Source organism: Solea solea, chromosome 2 (genome assembly GCF_958295425.1).
Source record: "Solea solea chromosome 2, fSolSol10.1, whole genome shotgun sequence".
Lineage (NCBI taxonomy): Eukaryota > Metazoa > Chordata > Actinopteri > Pleuronectiformes > Soleidae > Solea > Solea solea.
The window spans coordinates 13,560,746-13,579,342 of record NC_081135.1 but is presented as its reverse complement, the minus strand read 5'-3'; the positions used below and the strand labels follow the sequence as shown (position 1 = coordinate 13,579,342).

At 35.2% G+C, this 18,597-nt stretch overlaps 1 protein-coding gene across 2 annotated transcripts; it reads right to left on the bottom strand.

Annotated features, from left to right (window-relative positions):
- Positions 1 to 2,132: 2,132 nt before the first annotated feature.
- crfb1 (cytokine receptor family member b1) lies at positions 2,133 to 16,309 on the bottom strand. 2 transcript variants are annotated; one of them, XM_058623394.1, is made up of 8 exons: positions 16,029 to 16,309; positions 14,133 to 14,214; positions 12,940 to 13,060; positions 9,058 to 9,218; positions 6,860 to 7,017; positions 4,783 to 4,942; positions 3,449 to 3,573; positions 2,133 to 3,241 (listed from the first exon to the last, which is right to left on the bottom strand). In XM_058623394.1, exons 2-8 carry the CDS (start codon positions 14,176 to 14,178, stop codon positions 2,438 to 2,440), a joined length of 1,575 nt encoding a protein of 524 aa, XP_058479377.1. In that variant the 5' UTR covers positions 14,179 to 14,214; positions 16,029 to 16,309; the 3' UTR covers positions 2,133 to 2,437. The 2 variants fall into 2 exon arrangements, with proteins under 2 accessions (XP_058479377.1, XP_058479378.1); XM_058623395.1 differs by having other exon boundaries at positions 16,129 to 16,309.
- Positions 16,310 to 18,597: the final 2,288 nt, after the last annotated feature.

Sequence of the window (18,597 nt, the reverse complement as noted above, 5' to 3'; positions counted from 1 at the left end):
AACACTGCTCATGGTGCTTTCAGGAACATCTAGTTCGACACCATGTTCGTACCTGCCCTAACTCCTGACAGATTTACGTGGCTGTTTCTCAAACTGTACCAACCAAGAAATTATGACAAGAGTATAAAGCACATTTTGACTATACTGAAAGATTAGCTGTTGCATAAATTACAGGTTTCTTATTGAGAAAGGAACCCATTAAACACAAACACATAACTTAAAAAAGAGGACGCATAAAAAATAAGCTGACATGGTATGATAGAGATTGTAACAAAAATAATAAGCAGTATTCGTGCTCAGGATGTCGGGTGATGACAGACCTTTTCTAATTTGGCGTTTACTCTCAACATTTGGATTCTTTCAAATTGGCCGCATACCTAATTGTGATTTATTCGGAGCTCCGTGAAGGCATCATCTACGGAAGCGCTTGATAGGAAATCACGTGACCTAGAAGAAGTCTGAGGGAGGAACTTGCTTTTTTGTTTGATTTTCTTAATTTAAAGAAACTTCATATATAACAATCCACACAATAACATACAGCTAAATATCCTGTATAAACATACATTCAAAAAAAACTAGGCTAGTTGGACAGAAAAATATGAATAAAAAAAAAAAAAATATATATATATATATTTTTTTTTTTTTTTAAATAACACAACACTTTTTTGTTCAGTACAGTGGCAAAGGGTTAAGATGTACTGCTCAATTTCTGTATAGTTTCTTGTTGGAAAATTTGTTATGGATATGGAATTTGGCAAGAGATAGGATCACATTAATAAGAAAAAAAGCATCATATATTTGTTTTTGTGATCATAACAGCCAACCATTAAATGAAAAATGAAAAATATTTCTTACAGTAAATGAAGTACACCCTTCAAATTAACATAAATCTATGGATAGTATACAAACGAAGCAAAGAACAAAAAATATTCCAAAATTAGGACAAACTTACTCTCCCTGCTTTACATTTGTTTTTATTTCAAAGTTTAAGCATCAAAAAAATCAAAACTACAATAAATAAAGCCAAAATGTAAATTTGACTTAATTTTATTTAAATGTCCAGCCCCAAAGTGTTTGTCAAGAAAAATTCTGGCCCTTCAACTTATATAGTTGGTGACCCCTGGTTTATGAGATATAAAGATTTTCCTGATCTTTTCAAACATTTTCTGGTGAATGATAATATTTTGTAATTTTAGTCAGTGGATGTGTTTAAATATATACTGTAGATGTCTAAGGAGAATTTTCCCCAAAGATTCTTGGATTATGTTCAGGTTGACAGCAGATAACTAGCATTGCCTTTGCATGGTCTATGGTATTTTCAGACATCTTCCATTTGAATCCCAAGCATGTTCATGTTGAAGTTTGTGTTAATATAAGAAGGTAAGCTAAAAACTTCATAGGCTGACGAAGAAGTAGGCTAATGCCAGAACAATGAAACTTGGCATGGGCAAGGGCATCCAAGTGCTGCAACACCGATGGCAAAAGTATATAGATACCACATTTGGTCAAATTCAACCAATGAACTTTTCGGGCCGCCCCTGTATTAGAGTTAGATTTATGTTTCTGATGTTTATGAAATTTATGACATTCATGAGATTTATGAGATTTATGAGATTTATGAGATATGCAACACTTTTTTTTATCATACATTATTTACAACCATTCACACGCTAATGGCACAGCCATCAGGTGTAATCCAGTTTGTAGACAAGAAGAGCTGATGATTAAGGGATGATTATTTACATACATTTTTACAACATTCAATATCTAAATATACATATCACAGTATAAATTAAATCAATACTTCTGTAAGTTTGGGTGATATGGCTTTTAAATAACATATCAATATTTTGAGGCTATATCCTGATATAAAAGTTAAGTTTTTTTCTCTGGACATCTTTTTAGATGATAACATATCTACTGTTTATGATCTGTATTACATGCTTATAAAACTACCTAAATATTATCTTTCATTTCAGATAATACCTGGTATGTTTCTTTGTTTTTTAATGTTAAATTAAGGATATTTATGTGTCTTACAAATAATGAAATTGCCTATAAATATGGTCAAATATAATATATATATATATATATATATATAATATAATATATAAATATAATAAGACAAATAATTAGGCTTCAAATGATTATTTTTTAATTCATATCTAAATATAAAATTTAATTGATCATATTTAATGAATTTCACAAATGTATTTAATACATTTTATGAAAAAGATGATTATCAATGCACCCTTTAAAATCAGGAAAAGTCATCACAGACACACATCACAATATGATGATATCCAACATTTAAGACGATATTTTGTCTCATGTCAAATATAATATAAATATATTGCCCAGCCCTAATTCCCCATAAAGATACAGATCCCAAATATTGCATGCACGTACAGAACATAAACCGCAGCCACATTCTGAATCATGTGTGGGCCATGTATCCGGAGAAGTCAGCATCTTCATCCTCTTCATCGTCCTCTTCCTCTTCATCATCTTCATGATCCTCCTCCACTTCATCTGCCGGTTCATGTTCAGTATTAGATGTTTTAATGTCTGTGTCATTGTTTTCATACCAACTCTTTGTACAGTCTTCATTTGAGCTTTGCACACTTGCCGCTGTGTCAGATTGTGAGTCTGTGTTGCTCAAAGCCTGTTTTTGAGTCTCAGTTTGTTTTACAAGGTTTGAAAGAAGCTCTCTTTTATTCTGCTCATCTTCCTCGCCTACACTGAGAGCAGCAATGGTGACTGAGAACAGGTTGACATTGCTGGCGCTGTCAAACATATTATCATTCTGCCTCTTCTCCTCTTGCTCTTCCTCTCCAACCTGGACTTCTGTCTGAGTTTCCTTAGGCATGAAAGCCGAGGCCTCATCTTCGTCCTGACCCCCATGTGTGACCCCACCATCAAACTCAGCCTCCACAGCTATTAGTCTCTCTCTTAAACTGCCACTTTCTCCTGATGCAGCCGGTTCACTCTTTTCTGTTACAGTACTTGAACTCCAGCACAAGCTTTGACGTAAGGAAAGCTGTGCATCTCTGTCCATGTAGTCAATGATCTCTCCTCCCGCCTCCTCTTCCACCTCCTCCTCCTCCTCTTCATCCTCGGATGCAGTGTGTAGTATTGTGGAAATGTTTTGACTCCTCTGTTTCACCATCTCTGAGCTTATAGAGATTGGATCTGGTGTTGTCCCATCTGGTGTCAGGATGTAACCTTTGCTGACAATTATCTAGTGTGGCCAAGACAGGAAAGAAGTGTCATGGTTAAAATCAGGATGAAATAGAGACAGTGCAATTGCTGCAACACTAGTAAACATCTGACCGGCTATTTTCAAATGGCAAGAAGTATGCAAAACAGATGCCAACTACAAAACTATCCACAGTAGTAGCTAGCAGCACAGGTGGTGTGGTCAGGGTTAGATAGGAATGTTGCTTACAATTGCTCTGGGCAGAGTTTTCAGTGTGCAGAGGAACCCAGTGTAGTGGAGGCAAAAGATGCAGGCAGTCAGGCCACCCAGCACTAAAATCAGAAGAGCAGCACCTGCACCTAAAACAACAGGTTCTGAACACACACACACACACACACACACACACACACACACACACACACACACACACACACACACACACACACACACACACACACACACACACACACACACACACACACACACACACACACACACACACACACCAACAACTCAAATACTGGCAAAACATGTGACATTTGATATGTGAGATGTGATAACTGTAATGTTATGTTTAAACTACTATATGTGTGGGTTCAGGCTGATATGTACCAACTTACTCTGCTGGATTAGTATATTAACAATAAGCTCTCAAGGAGGGAATGAAAGCTTTTAAGTATAAATAAAATTAAAATAAATTCAGAAAAACTGAGCAGACATTATTATTTTTTAGGAAAAATTAGCTCCTTCTTTCTGAAAAACAAAGCTGAAATCCCCCTTTTTAGAAAAAAAAACTTGTTAATACAGAAAACCAGCTTTTATTCATTTTCTTCAGGTGAATGCATCTGTATGAAATGTCACCTGCTCAGTTCAGAGCAGTTCTGAGGGGAATAAAGTCAATCCTGCACAGTACCGGGGTTCTAATGTGTGCTTTCTGTACCTGCAGGAGGAGCCCAGAGACTCAAACAGATACACTCATGGCTTGCAGGGGGTTGGGGTGATAAATTATTGATAAAATATTTCATCTGTGATATTGGGTGAATTCCATGGGAAATTCCTTCACTGAAACAAGTCATCCACTTGATGACTAATTGGGTGGATGTCATTCTTCTTCCAATGGTTAAAAATAAATATGAAATACATACTCTATAAACTATACACTGGTGGGTGTGAGTGGTAGCAGCCAGGCAGCCGGCCCATATGTGGGGAATAGGGCCGCAACAGATAATTAAAATTAAATTAATTTGCAACTATTTTGATAATAGATGAATCCATTTGAGATTGTTCAGCTTTTATAATGTGAATATATTCTGTTTTTTTGCTCCTTTTTTTTGCTCCATATAACAAAGAAATCATTAAAACTGAATGATCTTGGTTTGTGGACAAAACAAGACATTTGAGAACATCCTCACTTTTGAGATTTGGGAACATTGATTGGCATTTAGGGACCAACAAATCAATTTAAGAAAATAACCGACATATTTATCAATCATGAAAATAATTGTCAGTTGCAGCCTTAGTGGGAAACATAGACAAGTTAATAACACCACCACACTGTCAATAAAAGTGAAAGTTCAGCTCACCTCTATGTGGCTCAATAATGCTGGTGTAAATGCATTTCCAAGCAGATGGCTCTGTGTTTTTGTTCACAATGATCTTTGTTTGCACCTGAACACAGTACTCCACACCGGTGTCCAAGTTCGAAATAATAATATTATTCAACTTTTTGGTTAAAAAGTCCACCTGCAAGTAAAATAACGGGGGAAAGACATGATTACAACAAACATTTTTCAATTAATACGTTTTCAAAATGTTCAGCTTCTTAAATGTGAATATTCTTTGATTTGTTTGCTCCATACAAATCATTAAAACTGAATATTTTTTGTTTGTGGACAACACATTTGACATTTTAAGCACCAAACAACTAACAGATGAATTGAGAAAAATAATAACAAATATAATAACAAATAATAAACAAAAATGTACCACCACCCACTATTTAGATATTTTTTATTATATAAAACGAGTTAAGGAAAACTTAAAAACTTAATTGAACTTAAAAATTCATTGTCTACAACATTATCCTCCACATGAGGGTCATAAGGCCACTAGAGTCAATAGCCAGTCCATCGCAGGGCCAACACACTGAGAAGAAGTGTCTGCATGTTTTTAAGCTGTGGGAGGAAACTAGAGAATCTTGGTCAGGCTGGGTCATGAACCTGGGTCTTTATGTTGCAAGGCAGAGTTAGCCACAACAACGTCATAAAAAAATACTATTTTTGTTGCAAATTGTATATCCTTTAATTTGTATTTAATAAATATGAATTGTGGAATTGCAATGTCATAATTAACACACCATGAGTGCAGCCTCCTCCTTGGCCAAATAAGTGCCTTAGCTATCTGTGTGTAAAGAATACTGTAGTGTTGTGAAAACATAACCTTTAGTCAACATGCAAGCACACAATTGAAGCTGAATTTAAGCTACTCAGTTGAATTTGTATATTTACATAGCCAAGAAACCCTGCCTAGTGTACCTTTAATGCCAACACATCATGGTTTGATCAGATTCAAAGTATTATTGCTAATTGCATTCATCTTGAATCCAGTAGAAAACCTTTAGGATGCGGAGGCAGGACAGGCCTATTAATTTCTAACAAATGGAAATACAAACAACTGCTACCCTCAGTCAAGTACAACTCCTTTGAATACCATGCCATCTTGGTGACTGCACTGGACAAAATCTACACGATTGTCATTTATTGTTCACCAGGACAACTGGGTGATTTTCTCGATTGAGCTAGACACCCTACGCTCAGGTTACACCACTGTTTAAAAAAACCTTCCCTCACTCCCACTCAAGTGGAAAACTATCGGCTGGTCTCTCTCCTCCCGTTCCTCTCGAAGACCATTGAAACGGTGGTGTTCAAGCAAGTCACTGAGTTCCTCTCCCGAAATGACCTTCTTGACCCTAACCAATCTGGCTTCAAATGTGGCCACTCCACGGCTCTGTTGTCTGTGACAGAAGCCTTAAAAGAAGCCAGAGCGTTAACTAAGTCCTCAGTAATCATCATGCTCAACCTATCAGCAGCATTTGACCCGGTTAATCACCGTATCCTATTGTCCATACTCTCAAACATGGGCATCACAGGAAAAGCACACTCCTGGTTCGAATCCTACCTCACTGGGTGATCGTTTAATGTGTCCTGGCACACATCTGCGAAAAGGGCACATGTCACCCCTCTGTTCATTGAGCTGCACTGGCTCCATTAATGTGAGCTGCTGGGGGTGGAAGTGGCAGCTCGCCCTGTCAGTCATTGTCAAGTCTTTGCTGTTCCTTGCTATCTCTCACAGAACACTCTACCACTCTACCGCTCTGCCACCGCACGACTTGCAAGCAGCAGTGACAGACAGGAAGCTCGGCAAATAATTTTATTCAGATCGAATAAAATAATTGGTCCGACTTTTATCAGAAATATATAATAAATAATGATGAGTTTCAACACTTAGTGGGTTTCTTTTACATGTTAGCGTGCCATACGCTTAGTATTATCTGACACTACTAATAAAGTGCTCAGAAAAATACTTCATAAAAAACAGTTGAGACCCAGAAGGGGAAATTAGTAGTATTAAACAGAAATAAAACTGATAATCTTTTTTTACCAATGTCTCTTTTCCTCTGTACAAGATTCTGAATTGGGGACTGTAGAATTTATGCATGTCGTTGATTCCTGAGCTCCTGTCAGCCTCCGGCAGGGAAATGTTGATTTCGATGCAGTCACCACATCCAGCCAGTGAGAGGACTGGAGGACCTATTTTGGCTAATCACCAGAAGAAGAAAAAAATCATAGCGGTGAATTTCTTTACATTTTGTTTTGGTCAGATTCAAAGTGGCGGGAATCATTTACATACATCATCTGAACATATATATCCATCCATCTATCCTCTACCGCATTATCCTCCACATGAGGGTCGTGGGAGTACTGTGCCAATCTCAGCTGACATAGGGCGATAGGCGGGATACATCCTGGACAGGTTGCCAGTCCATTACAGGGCCACATATAGAGGCAAACTACCATCCACTCTCACACTCAGTGTGTATGTATATATAATATACATTTAATATAATATAATATAATATAATTGTCAAAACTGTAGAGTGTAACTTTTTAATATAAAGAAATACATTAGTATATATATTGTTTATAATGTCTGTTGCTGATTCTAACATTTCACTCCCCCCTCCCTATGTAACCTCATAAACAAGATTGGTGGCATTCATTCAAAGCAAGCAGAGAGGAACTTCACTTTGGCCTCTTTCACACCAGGGGCCTCATTGTGTGTCATTAATCCAAAGAAGACACAAGAAACCATCTTCAGTCTCCAGGTGAACTCATACCCTCAAGCAGTTACAGTCTATAACACACCCATTCAACAAGTAGATTCATATAAATATATGGTTATTTATGTAGCTGCCTCATTATCCTGGAGCATTCACACCAGGCTCTGTAACCTTTTTCGTGGGAAGAAAGCGCAGGTAAGCTTGAAACTTTTAACAATGTTTACAATGTTTTTTTGGCTACTTTGGTGGCAATAACTGTCAGTGAACTGGGGGAACAAAAACGACGGCCGAGAACTGTAGTGGGAATCTGAAGAAAATGGCAAAACGGAGATCAAAATGTGCATGGGTCCTTTGAATAAAAGGAGGTCTTAACTTTTAAAAGGTTGATAAATGGATGTTGTTTGTGGAGTACAGTGTGCTCAATTCCCACAATTGACATATTTAAGGTTGATAATGTCCTTTATAATATGAAGGTAATGTAAAAAGAGTAGAACATTTTCTTTATCCCATTTTAATCCATACAATAACGAAATAACTGCAAAGAAGTGATTCCGCCACCGCTGCGCCTTTCATCGGAAGAGAGAGGCAATGTCGGTGTGCGCTCGTCAGTTTGTCGTTACATGGAGTAACTCAGTGAGCTCTGTCTGCTTATTCTGTGTGTGTAGATGATGACATGTGGCTCTTCTAGATTGTTGAAATTATCTGTAAATTCAGCTCACATGGATAAGTCATGTCTAAATTTCGTAAATTAAATTAAATTGTGAATTTCTCTGTGAGATGTGAATTTCTCTGTGAGATGAATAAAGTATCTATCTATCTAAACATACATACTTACACAAATACAGGACAATCACTTCTCTCTTTTAAAGTGCCTTCTTTTTTTCTGTTTTTCCACCGGTCTTGCTGCTATATTTTTTGATTGTTATCTTATGTTAATTCATACATAGTCATAGTTTCTGGAAAAAATGTAAACAACATCTCTTATTCTTATTTTATTGTTAATATTTCTACTTTCTCTTTTAAAATTGTTATTTATATATTTGTATTTTGCACCAAGGGAGTGGCACCCAAATTTCGTTGTCCACAAAATAACGACAATAAAGGCTATTCTATTCTATTCTTCTATTCTATTCTATTCTACACCACCAGAAAAAAAACATGTGCAGGATTAACTATCAATGTACAGCCAGCATCAATATTAATATTAATTTTAATATGAGAGCAGTCGCTGTGACCCTAACATTTAGTTCCTTCATGTTTATCACTAGTTCCAAAAAAAAACAATCTTTTTTTTTATTTTTTATGAACGCAATCAATGACGTTTTTTTTTTTTTTATCTTTGTAATATGTTACGAATAATCCCTTTAAACTGATCAACACTTTAAAATCAAGTGAATAATCGAATAATTGAAGACTCTCGGCTCATGCCTATTCCTACTTTAAAGTGTAGAGCCATAACAGACAGATTAAAAATAACATACAGTTCATGCATCATAGAAGAAAACAAATGGATACTAACTGTCTTCATAAGGGCAGAAAACCAAACTGGACTCCAGAGAGAGGCTTTGGTTGAAGGACGCCTGGACAGTCAGGCGATACCTCATGGTGGAGTGCAGCTTCAGCTGTATTGATGTCGATGTTGTTACATTCACTCGCACATTACGTTTTTGTCCATATAACCTGCACAGTAACACACAATCAGTTCCTGCATATTTCAACTTAACAACTCAACAACTTAACCATTCATCACTTTCTACATACACCTTAATAATGCACAGTATATTGGAAATACCATATACATAATATCAATTAATATATGATGTGAAAACAAAAAAAATAACCCATGAGAGTAAACATCGCTCTATACAAAGTTACTGCAAATACAGGCCAAAACATTTCAGTTTTACATCTTCATAGTAATAGCATTTATCAAACCAACACCTTTATTTTGAAATCGTCACAGGAAAGGAAATGTACCAGTGAGGTTACATGTCTAATTTTGCACGTATTTTTTTTAATCAGCATGTTTTTCTTTTAATATGTAAATGTATGTTGTAATTCTCCCTCTAACTATGGTAATTAATGACATACAGCATGTTGGTATCAGACACACTTATACTCACAGCTTCAAAACTATTGTTCATACAGAAGCCTTGGGTATTTTTGTTTATCTGGTAGGGCCACAACAAATAATTGATTATTAATTAATTCATAAATGAAAATGAAACACAAATTTCAACAATAACGTGATTTTTACTGTCTTTACTGTGAATATGTTTTGATTTCTTTGCTCCTCTGTGACAGTTAACCTATTATTTGTTCATGCAAATACAAGTACATTTTACACACTTGTATGTCATTTTATGGATTAAACAAGAACATAAACAACAGATAAGTCAATTAAAATAAGAATATAATTATGGTTACAGTCCTGCTATACACTTTATTTCCATTTTTCTCTTCTCCGAATGTTTTTGTTTTTGTTGTACGTTTCTTTGTGATTTTTAGAGAAATAATTATCTTTGAAATGAATGTGGCCCGTGAATGTGGATGGCCTGCTCCTTTCTGTCTGCAAAAACATCTACAAGTCAATTACAAGTAAAACCCAGCCCTGAAATAAGTCGTGAGGATTCATCTCTGTCACTGCAGGCGAGTATAATTACTGAATCTTCACAATGACTGTCATAAGAGAATATGAGACTACCTGAAACTGAAAAAAAACCAAATAGGGACTTGAAAATCATTGGTTCCTTTAAAGTATCAGCTGGTCTGAGCTCTGTGGTCACAGCTGTATCAAGCTGAGTGCCTCAGTCACTGAGAATACAGAGACAACAAACATCTCACAGTCAGATATTCCATCAAAGCAGACGCTCAAGTAAACCACACTGGATTAGACAGGCCGTGTTCTGACTGGAAACATGACAATTAAAGGTTGCAAATAGGCCTGAGGTTGAGACTGACTGATATATTCATATATGAAACAATTATACCCAAGTTCAAAGTTATTAAAAAAGTTACATATATCAAAATAAAAAAAAATTCGATTTGAATTAAATTTTTGCAATGATTTTGGTCAACTAAAGATCCACGCTAGGGCAGTGGACTGTGGCACACTGTAGTATAAGTATAAATAGGCATGAGTATCTGCTTACTTTATTTAATTTTTTACATTAAACAAATAAATACATTTTCATTCTGAAATCTGACATGGTTCATAGATGACTTTCTATCTGTGAACCATGGTCTGCAGAATACGCATGAGACAAAATGAAAATTTGCTGTCATGAGTATTCTGACCAAAATACACATAAACATGAGATGTGCCATAAAATTGTATGTCATCATGTTCCATTTAGGGGAAACCAAGAAGTTTTGAAATGTTACAAAGCAGATGTATTAAGTTTCCATTATTCTGACGCCTTCTTTATGTTACATTTAAGCAGACTTTGAATGCTGTTCTCTCATTTTCATATGGGGAGATTAAAGTATATTATCCTCACAGAACTGGCACATAAGACACAAGCACACCTGGACTGCTGCTGATGCTTTTATTTTGAGAAAATGTTTTTTTCTTTCTTAATAATATCTTCTTTTTTTCCTCAAATTCATAGGCTATGGATATTATATCTATATATCTATCTACTTTTCTCTTGTTATTCCATACAATTACAATGGGTAAAATGTATCATGTAGAATTTGTAAATCACGATTATGATTAAGAGAGATGAGGAGGAAACAGAAAACAAATACTGCACAGAAATAAAAGAAGGAAAAACCATTTTTTAGCCTTTGGATCCTGAACCATATTTATCATATTATTCATCTTTCTCTTTTTGTTCTCCTTTTCTTTCTGGTTGATTCTTTTTATTACAGTCAGTAAGTTGTGTCATTGGTTATAATCTCTTAATCAGATTATAATACAGAGTTTTATTTTTATCAATGTTACATTTCATTGTGGGTTTGTGGGTGGGGGGGTTACACAGTTTACACAGTAAAGATGAGTGACACCTCCTTGCTCGACAGTACTTTAGACGTTAGAAGTAACAATACAACACTAATAGCAAATAATCATATACAAGTAGAAGGGAAGAAAAGAATGATGGATATCTGAAAATAAGATTTCTATACAGCCCTGTTGCTTTCAAATAGAGGAGTTGGATTACTTTTTTGAATTTTTGGAGAGTTTTATAGGGAACCATGATGTACTTAAATTGACTTTTTTTAAATTGAGATTTTTTTTGAAGAACCTGAAAGACACTGATGCAATTTTCAATTCAATCTCTTTGTGTCCTTTTCTGATTTATATATATATTTTTTATTAAATTGATTAAATGTTAGGTTTTTTATTCATCAGGTCAATCCGACTACTGTGGTTTGCCATCATAGTTTGCTGTAAAAGTAGATTTGATCTAATAAACAAAGCAGCCAATGTGTTGAAAGCCAAAATACAAGCATCTGATTTGATTGTGAAGTCCATGCATACTTTAAGTACTTAGCAGTTTATTTACTTGATGATATATATTCGACATGTTCAAACTGTACAGAATGCTGATGGGGCATAATTCTCTCCTAACAAAGAGGAAATTACATCAGCTAGTTATTGATAGGAAATTAAAGCAGAGGCCCTTTCTCAATACTCGCCAAGTATGGGAGTACACAAGTATGATTTTTTCAATTGGAACAGCAGCGTACTTCCTTGTACTGTTAGAATGGCATATGTTGTTATTTTCACATTTTAAATATTTAACTTAATTTATTAATTTATTAAAATATACAGTACCATGTGGAAAATAGATATATTACAGCAGTGTAGAGTAGTATGTATATATAAATATGTACAGTATATATGTATATTATATTTAAAAACAGATACAATGACTGTGCGACTTTAATATAAATCTAAAATTCAAAGTTAAAATAAATAAAACATTAATAATATACAATATATAGTTTATAGTTTATGCTGCCATAAACTATAAACTACAAACTATAAACTATAAATACGTAAAAAAAAATAAATAATAATAATTAAAATCTTAATACACAAACCACATGTTTGAATTCTAAATATCTGATTTGTCACCTCAGATGAAACAGAGAAAAATATTTATTTCAGGTTTATATTTGTATTCTCTGCTGCGATGTTCCACCGAAATGCATTCTGGGATACATGGCTTTCCCAAGTACGCTCACCCGATACTAAAATGGGCGGAGCGAGAACACTTCCGGGTTTGAGAACCGTACTCACTGCTCACATACTTGAGAATTGGAACAGAACTTGGACTGAGGCTGATGACGTTCTCACAAGTACGGGAGTAAGCAAGTACGGATAAGTACGCACAAGTATGGATATTGAGAAACAGCCAGAGACAACCAACAAGGTGGTGGAGTGGGAAATTACCTTTTGGAAATGATGTACTTTGTACCTGGTGGAGTACCAGGTCCAGGATCCCAACGCAAGATGTGGTGGAAATTAACAGAGACCACGGAGGTGTTGCATGGAGCAGGAAGTGTGGCCAGAACTGTGGGACAAACAGGTTATAATAATGACTGAGCCTTGAGGAAGTGGGTGTGTTGAATAGAATGGCAACTATTCTGAGATATAAATGAAGTAGACCTTGACACCTCCTTTCTAAAAGACAATTCTGATGCATTTAAATAGGGCTGCAACTCACTGTTATTAGATTAGTTGTTTAGTCCATAAAAATGTCAAAAAATATTTGAACAAATGTTGATTATTTTTTTCCCCAAAGCTTGAAAAGATCATAATATCCACATATTTACTTTTTTTCTAACCCTTTTTTTCCTCAAATATGTTTATTTATATTATTTATTATTATTTATATTATGTTTTTTTATATATTAACATAACCACAATGAAAAAACAACAACAACGCTCAGTACAACATTGGTCTAGACAGTTTATACGTATAAGTTTCAGATGACCAGCTCAAACCCTTTTTAAAAAAAGAAAAGACTCAAACTAAAAATCGATAATCAAAATAGATGGCAATGAATTTAGTAACCGAACAAGTGCTGTTATTTTCTCCCTAAACCAATGACAACACTGCTAATATAGATTATCATGATAAAAAACCACTTACAATCCCGTCTAGCTCACCAACATACAGTCCTTTTTGATTTTTTTGACTGATTTTATAATGTGCCATAACAGGGAGATGCATCTTTCATCATGAGTTCATTAATTTTCACAAACAAATACGGATCCTCACTTCAATGTTTCTGACCACCACTGTAGGTATAGAAAGAAGGCTACTACACACATTTAAATTTAAGAATCTAAAAAATATATATATATTAAAAAAACGTTTTCAGTCATTGCTCTAGTATCGTGAATTATTTTGGATAAAACAAACAAATGACTGATGCGATTAAAGGGCTATTCTCCTCTGTGCAGGAGAATACCTTGCTACTTTAGGAGTTATAAAAAGGATGAGGATTGACTAACCCAGCATCAGTTGCCAAAAAACGGATACATCCTTGAATAGGCACAATTTGACATGCAATATAATCAGCTTAAATTGAACAGAAGATCATGGTTTTTATTTTGCTCTTTTCTGTTGGTTTACTCACCAGAGTTGAGCAGTAACATGATGCAAGTAAGAGCCAAGCAGTGCATTGTCTCATCCTCTGCAGGTACCAGCTGCTCGTTGCACTGTGCGCACACACACACACACACACACACACACACCCACAATTCTTTAGTGGAAATCAACATGTATTCAGTATCAATAGATAATCAGTTGACACTTCTTTATATCTACTGTTCTCAAATGTTTCTCACTTTAATTAGGTGGTCCTGACACACAATTACAGATGCAAGTGTCCTGTATAAACATATAACTTGATAGAATTGTTATATATCTGTTCCTGGTCTCTTTCTTCTGTCTCTACCTCATCTCCCCCCTTTCTGTCCCCCACCTCTCCTCTATTCCCCATTTTTCCTTTCACCCCGACCGGTCAAGACAGATGGCTGCACATCTTTGAGTCTGGTTCTCTCCACTGATGCCTAGTGTTTGCTCATTGTGGGAATTGTTGGGTTTCTCTGCTCTCCTTGATATTGTCTATGTACAGTGCCTTGAGATAATGTATGTTTTGATTTGGCGCTATACATTGAATTGAACGTGTAGTCTCCCTACTAATAGTCTGTTGATATGCAACAGATATGCTTTTTGCCATCATTCAATATCAATATATACTATGATATAAATCAAATCAATATTTCTGTAAGGCTGGGTGATATGGCTTATAAATAATATAATTTAGGCTATATCCCCAAATATACAAAATATATGGGGATATAAAGCTGCACACAGGTTGTTTCTCTGCACTGAATATTTTGAGAGATGTTTGTGCTTCTCAAAGGAGATAGTAAATACACTCTAAAATAAAATATCTACCATTTATGAGCTGTATTAGATGCTTAACATACAGTTATTACTTTAATTTCAGATAATACCTGATTTGTTTCTTTGTAATTGAAAGTTGAAATTGAAATTTTTAACTTTGTAAATGTATTCTTATTTTATTCGTATTCTTTTAACTTTGTAATTTTATTCTTAGGTTTATTCTTACTTATTCTTATAGTTTTTAAGTTTGTAATTTTCAAAAAAATTGCTGCTATAAGATTTGTTTGCTGCTATAACATTCGTTACCTTTGTACACTGGAGTGCTGTGACGAAAGAATTTCCCGCAAGGGATTAAGAAAGTATATTCTATTCTATTCTATTTTATTCTATTCTATTCTAATGTTAAATGAAGGATAGTTGTATGTGTTAGAAACAGTGAATGTGCCTATAAATGTGGTCAAATTCTACTATAACACAAATAATGAAGTGATTGAATAGATAATATTTCATGCATTATATTAAGTATATTTCAACAATGTATTAAAAATAACACATATCATGAATCATCAATGCAACAGCCTTTAAACCTGGAAAAGTAATCACAGATACCTTATAACTATATACATTATAAGGTATAACTATCTTTTAAATAATAAGATGATATCCAAACTCTAAGCTCATATCTTGTCTCATCACGATATAGCTAATATGGATAATAAGCCTTACAACAAATGTTTAACTAATGTATGATTTGATGGGTCACAATAAACATATTAACAGATAATCAACAAATAATTGATCACACTTGTGATCATATGTTGACATGACCCAAGTGACAGACTAATCAGAAGTAGATAAGATGCTGACACGATCTACAGAAAGCTATTTAAATGATGGTTAATAACACTGCACAAATACTATTTATAGTACAGACACAGAAAGCAACACCTGTTGTTATGTCGAGCGTTCTTCTCTCTAAAGTTAAACCCATGTCATTTGTCTGTGTGTGACTGAGGTTAGAGCTCGTCCGACTGGATTTCCAGTGAAGACATAAATCACGTTTTTTTTTTACCATGAACATTGAGCGAGCTGACAACACAAAGAAGTTCATGAAACTCACCTCAAAATGAAGCACACAAGTGTCTGACAGTGTGTCATTAACTGCTGTGGCCGAGAAGGAAAGAGAAAATGGAGAGAACCTTCATTCACCGTCACATTACCTGCGACGCAGAACCGATCGTGCTTCCGGGTATCGATCGGGCTGTCACGTGGAGAAGGAGAAGGGCGTGTACTTAATTCTTACTTTATTAAAAGACCTTTATTAAGAGGTTATCCGACTGCTGCAAAGAGATTTACGGTAAAAATCCTTCAGTCAAGCTCATTTTTAAGGACATCGACATCCCGTTTTCAAAATAAAACACCGCCCCCTCTGCCTTGAAGACAATTTTGTTATGGTGGCCACTCGTGGTACTGCAACAAGAAATACTCACGCTGGCCAAAAAGCAGTTTTCCCATTGACCACAATAGTAAACAACGGAGTATTAGGGCCACATTGAAAAAAAAAAAAAAAATCACAGACTTCAAAAATAAATGTTTTATTTATAAGATTGAAGTCGTAAATTCACAAGATTAAAGAAGTAAATGTGTGAGAGTAAAGTTGTAATATTCTAACCTGTTGTTTTAGAAGAGGAGAGCAAGAAAACACATCTTTTCCACAGAAAGAACCAGGCGGACTTGCTTTTGTGGATGGGCAAATAGCTGGAACTAATCTACTGCAGGGTTATCGGTATCAACTGGCCATTCAGAGGGGTTTTGTGATTTGTCTAGTTTATCATGAATCCATATGCCATAAGGCGTTGGGGTCCCTTCAGGTGTACAGCTGGCGTCGGACCTTGACCCCTTCTTGATCAAATGGCCCACTGATGCATCCACTGAAAACCCTGCAGTGGACCCGCTATTTCCTCCTCCACAAAAGTAACGATTTCCTCCAATAATATTATCTTCAATGTTGAAAGATTTAATTAACAATCTTGCTCAGTGATGTATCAGGGCATTTCTTTAAAATGTTAAATTACTGAAAGCTCTCAGTGACACAGTAAAATGTGTATCATAGCTGATTACCTCCTGGTTGGAACATAGCTTCATTGCAGACATCAAAGCTCTGATAAAACAGACTATTTTTGTGAATGTACAGATATTTGTTTCTATTTTAATATCCATATTGCCCATTGTATAATGATAATTGGACTATAGTCTTTATTTTTTTAGTTTATTCTATTAATTTGATATTATATTATCATAATATTTATGTCCTTTTTGCACCAACAACCAAAACAACTTACTTGTATTGTGAAACTTTTACTTGGCAATAAACCCAATTCTGATATGACAAAGATATCATCTTTTAGGTGTCTAGTATTGATATTATTTACAGTTACTCAACATCTTTACAGTGTTATTGATATTATATTGATATTGATATACACACATATATTCAGAGTTCTTGTTATACCAATTGTTTTTCTCTGCTCTTTGTTGCAGTTAAATATTCACTTTGAATTCATTTCTCCATTATTAGATCTATAGACAAGGGGGTCAAGTATGTTATTATTTAAATTTAAACACTTGCCGTTACAACTACCATTAGAGCAGTGTTTCTAAAACTTTTTCAGAACAAGGACTACTTGACCCATATAAAAACCACCTAACTCAAAATAGCCCCAAAACCGGTCCACTGCACTGCTCAAGTCAGACAATGGCACAAAACAAATATTTTTTTGGCTAGTTGATTTGATATGGAAAACAACACATATATGTCACAGGCAGTTTGAGAAACACTGAAATTTTAAAATTTTCAAATTTTACATTTTAAAACATATGTTACTTGTTTGTCACCTTGCGGACCACTAGGGGTCACACACAGACCCACAGTGGTCTGCGGACCACACTTTGAGAAAGGCTGCATTAGAGCAAAAATAAAATTGAATACACATTTTATTTGCCTCACTTTGACTGTGAACAAACATTTAAAGCATTTTTTTAATGGAATACATTACATGTCATTTAGAAGACGCTTTTATCCAAAGCGACTTACAATGGAATTGAGTACAATCAGCCAGGGGCGGAGTTAAACTTGCGACCATTGCGACCATGATGTCTTTCTCACACAGGGTACCGGTCTTAACCACTGAGCCACTCCATGTGCTTTGGATTCCCATTAAAGGGCTATAGTAAAGCTTGAGAAAGAGACACCATTATTATTATGGGACCTCTGCTGGCTACTGGGTGTGAATGCTGGTGTAAATGTATAATTCAGGTTTTTTTGTGTCCCCAGTGGCAGCCATGTTTGCCATGACAGAGCAGCATCTGTGTCTCAGCACTGACTACATCCATGCTTTAAAAAAAAATGGAAGTATCCCTTTAAAGCCAACCACTCAACCCAGTACAGAAGGGTATAAATTAAAAATACCAAAGCTTTCAGTACAAACTCTTTTATTAACACAGAGCAAAGTATCTTGGCATGTTCTGGTCATGTTTACTAAAAGATGTCTGTTGCGCAATAAAGTCTGTTTCCACTTAACAAACAAAGCTTCAAATCTTGTTAAAGAAAAAAAACAACTCCTGCCCTGTCACCATCAATGTGTTCAACACAGTGAAGGAAACTGTGTTCAGTGCAAGGACAAAACCAC